General features: G+C 45.5%; 1 protein-coding gene across 1 annotated transcript; it reads right to left on the bottom strand.

Annotated features, from left to right (window-relative positions):
- Positions 1-759: 759 nt before the first annotated feature.
- On the bottom strand, positions 760-1,938 carry LAESUDRAFT_761023 (uncharacterized protein; the record flags this gene model as incomplete). Its single annotated transcript, XM_040912847.1, has 2 exons — positions 760-1,256; positions 1,602-1,938. The coding sequence occupies 2 exons, from the start codon at positions 1,936-1,938 to the stop codon at positions 760-762; spliced, it is 834 nt and encodes a 277-aa protein (XP_040762191.1).
- Between the last annotated feature and the right edge of the window lie 1,542 nt (positions 1,939-3,480).

Below are 3,480 nucleotides of genomic sequence, written 5' to 3'. Positions count from 1 at the left end.
ATTATGCTGACATAAGTATGACATCCCAATGATCATGTCTAATCTCCCGATGTCCGTGACTAGCAGACGGTGGGTGGAACCATGATCTCTGACTTTAATGTATGCTTTTACATAGTCAGTTATTTCACCATGTTTATTTAGGGAGCCATCAGCATTGTATACTTTGTACGTTGTATTAAGCTTGGAGGTCACAATTCGATTGTTCTTTACAAATCGCTTGCTGATGTACATGGAATATGCTCCTGAGTCGACTAAGGGTTCGGCGCTCGATTTTTTTGCTGTACACCCATAATGTAACTGGTAAATAGAATGATGATACATTTGGAGATGAATTCTTTATGGTTACATTATCATCCTCTGCGTTGCGATGATCTACAGAGGTGTCTGATTTGGGTGCTAAATGTACAGGTCTTATATAATGTTCTGGGGACTCTGACGAGCTGCCTACAGATCCCCTTTGAGAAAACCCTTCCGATCCCTTCGTGAAGGGCCCTCTTCTGCCTTCCTTGATGAACTGGATCCATTTGCCCTCAGGCACCTGAGCCTTGAGAGGATTGTGGCAAAATCTTCTTCTGAATCCACCTCGGATGCTTCAGGCTTGCTTTCTGAGTGGATGCTGTGGTCGCTAATATGCGCAGCTGTCTCCTTACCCTTCCCCTTAGTCTTAGAGGAAGAGCTCTTTTTCTTTGGCTTCTTCTTGCCTTCAGTGTCAGAGCTTTCGCTCTCTGCATCTGATGAAGTGGAATCAGATACCACCTGTCACGTTTTGGACGATTTTGACTTCTTCTTGTCATCGTCCTTTTTCTTCCCATCCTTCTTCTTCATGGCTGCCTCCTTCTCCTTCTCGACCTGCTTCTTGACATGGTCCAATTTGAAACAATCGGTGCAATATTTGCTGAAATGTTTCGACGATTTGAAGAACGTGGGCTTGTTCTTCTTGCAGTTGGTGCAAACCAACTTGTCATCTTGTACGCTTCGCGCTTTGCCCGGTTTACTCTTCCCCTTCTTCCTGACTGCATCAACCTTTATAGCATTCAGGTCCTTGGTTTTGGCCTTGGCATGGTGGCCTTCTTGTTGTAGTGACATGAATATCTGGAGTGCGAATGTAAGGAACTCAGTCCACTTTTTGGGCCAGTTGTCCTTGGTTGTGTCTGCCAGCATGAGCAGCCACGTTTTCTCCGAAATATGTTTCTTGATCTTTTCGATCAAGTCTTGATCCGAGAAGCCTGTACCAGTTGCCTTTGGACGGAAGTCTTCTGTGAACTTTCAGAAGTCTCGATGGTCCTTCTTGACGAAGGCCTCTAACTCTGTTCGCTTCTTGTCATCTTTGTCCAATGACTCATATGCCGTGCAAAGTTCTGAAACAAACTCCGCCCAAGTTCCGGGTGCCTTATTAATTTCGTTTATCTTGGTAATCCAATGTCGTGTATATTCGCGTGCTCCTCCTTTCAGGAGCAAGAGGGTAGACATAATTTTGAACTCATCTTTGATATGTCCAGTATATTTCAACCAGAGCATTACTTATTCGAGCCAATTATCAAGATTGACTCCATCTTTGTTGCCGCCGTATTTTTCTGGCTGGTCAATTTTTATGCCTTTACCCTTGCGACCAAACGACGGTTCATCATCGTCATTTGTCTCTGCGACATCGTTACCACCCTGGCCGGCCCTCCTTCCTTGTGTATTTGCCCATGTGCATAATCGTTCATGCAATTTTTTGAGTGTGTCGTACGAGGCTTTTAATTCCGCTTCGCGCTTGGTAAACGTCGTTACTTCTGGTGCCAGATTTTGCTGGTAATCCTCGACAAGCTCTTTCACTTCTGTTGTGAGAGCGGCAACTGTCTTTTCCAAATCTGCTACTTGGCTAATAAGTTGCTGTCGATGAGTGTCAAGGAACACCGTGTGATTGTGGAACTCCGTGGTATTATGTTCGAGCATGCTTGCTTGACGCTGTATGAGATTCTCATAATGTGCCACCATTTGTTGGCGCATTTGCTCTACCACGTTTGTGACCAAGTCGACTACCCAATTCTTCACATTTTCAGGTATATTTGCATTGGGAGGAGCCGTGTCTGCAAGGCTTGACGAATGATAGGATTTGGGGATTGTAATACAATGTTAAGTCATGCGGGAAGCTCCGGAGATGGAGCACAAGAGAAACTGGAATCATGTGCGGTGGGGGTCGTCATCTTAAAATTCCTCCTCTATTTCACGAAGATGTTCTTCGAACTCGATGATGTGACTATTTGCGATCGTGGCTGATCAGACAATTGTGTGACCTGAGCGCAGGTTATGCAGCAAATGAATGTCTTGGTATATAACCTTGATGAAGGATTGCCACAAGAACCTAGTCTTGTCCCTAACTGCAGGCCACTGATGATTATGATGAATGTCGCAAAGATGCTCGACTTCTGCGGGCCAATCGATGAAGCTATTGTAAGCTTCTGTGATGTCTAGGTCCGGTTCTTCGGTTCTAATAGGGATATAGCGGATGTGTACCGCAATGTTTCTCCAGTCGTATTCAGTGTATAGCTGAAGAGCAGAGATATGGTATACGTCGTGATAGTCAATGTAAAACGTATCCTCGTATGTAGCAAATGCTTCACCTGCTCTGTCCTGAAGAATGCGTGGAATTGAATTCCAAAGATAGTCGAAGGTGTGACCGATTGGATTGAGATGCTCGAAGTTATCATGATCATTTGAATCGCCAGATGAAGACATATACAAAGTGAATATTCGTATCTACAGCAAGGGTCGCCCTGTGACCTGTATTCCTAGTCGATATTTCGCGATAATGTCTTGTATGATATCACGAGCTGCTCCTCCCTGATGCTTCCTTTGCTGTACATAGTCACAAAAGTCTCATACCACGTGTTGATGTACGAAGGGAAGCTTGAATTCCACTATGTCATTGCAGAGATTCTCGAGCTTGGTGACAAGATGCTCGAGGATGAGGATGTCATGGTCGTCAAGCTGACGATGGTATCATTTGGTAAGGAATAGGCGAACTTGTCCATGAGTGCCTTCGACGCGCTGAGTAGAGACAATAGAGATTGCGAGAGGATAGATGTAATGAGACCCTGTAAGAGTCTCGACGTATGTCGAACGAAGTTCGTTCGCTGTTCGAGATGTCCAGTCGTGCAGCGGAACACCTGGATAGTGCTGGGGACCTGAAGTCGATGTCAATGCAGGAGTTCACAGTGTGCGAACTAAAGGAGTTTGGATAATAGAAACAGAGACGTTGCTGTGAGGTTGTCGACCTCCTATGGATATATGACTGGGCCTTGGCTGAACGCTCATATGTCGCAGCTCATAGAACTCTTCTGGGGTTCTTGCTCGAGGACGTCGGATAATGCTGAAGTCACTGTGCATAGTATTGGCATGGCTTATGTGGGTAGAGTCGACGTCTGCCGGAGAGGCAGGTGAAGATATGACACCACTAACGTGCGGGTGGACGTGCGAAGACACAACACTGCAGTG

The sequence above is a fragment of the Laetiporus sulphureus genome (assembly GCF_001632365.1).
Source record: "Laetiporus sulphureus 93-53 unplaced genomic scaffold LAESUscaffold_32, whole genome shotgun sequence".
NCBI lineage: Eukaryota > Fungi > Basidiomycota > Agaricomycetes > Polyporales > Laetiporaceae > Laetiporus > Laetiporus sulphureus.
The sequence above is the reverse complement of the archived record's forward strand: the minus strand, read 5'-3'. Positions and strand labels throughout refer to the sequence as shown.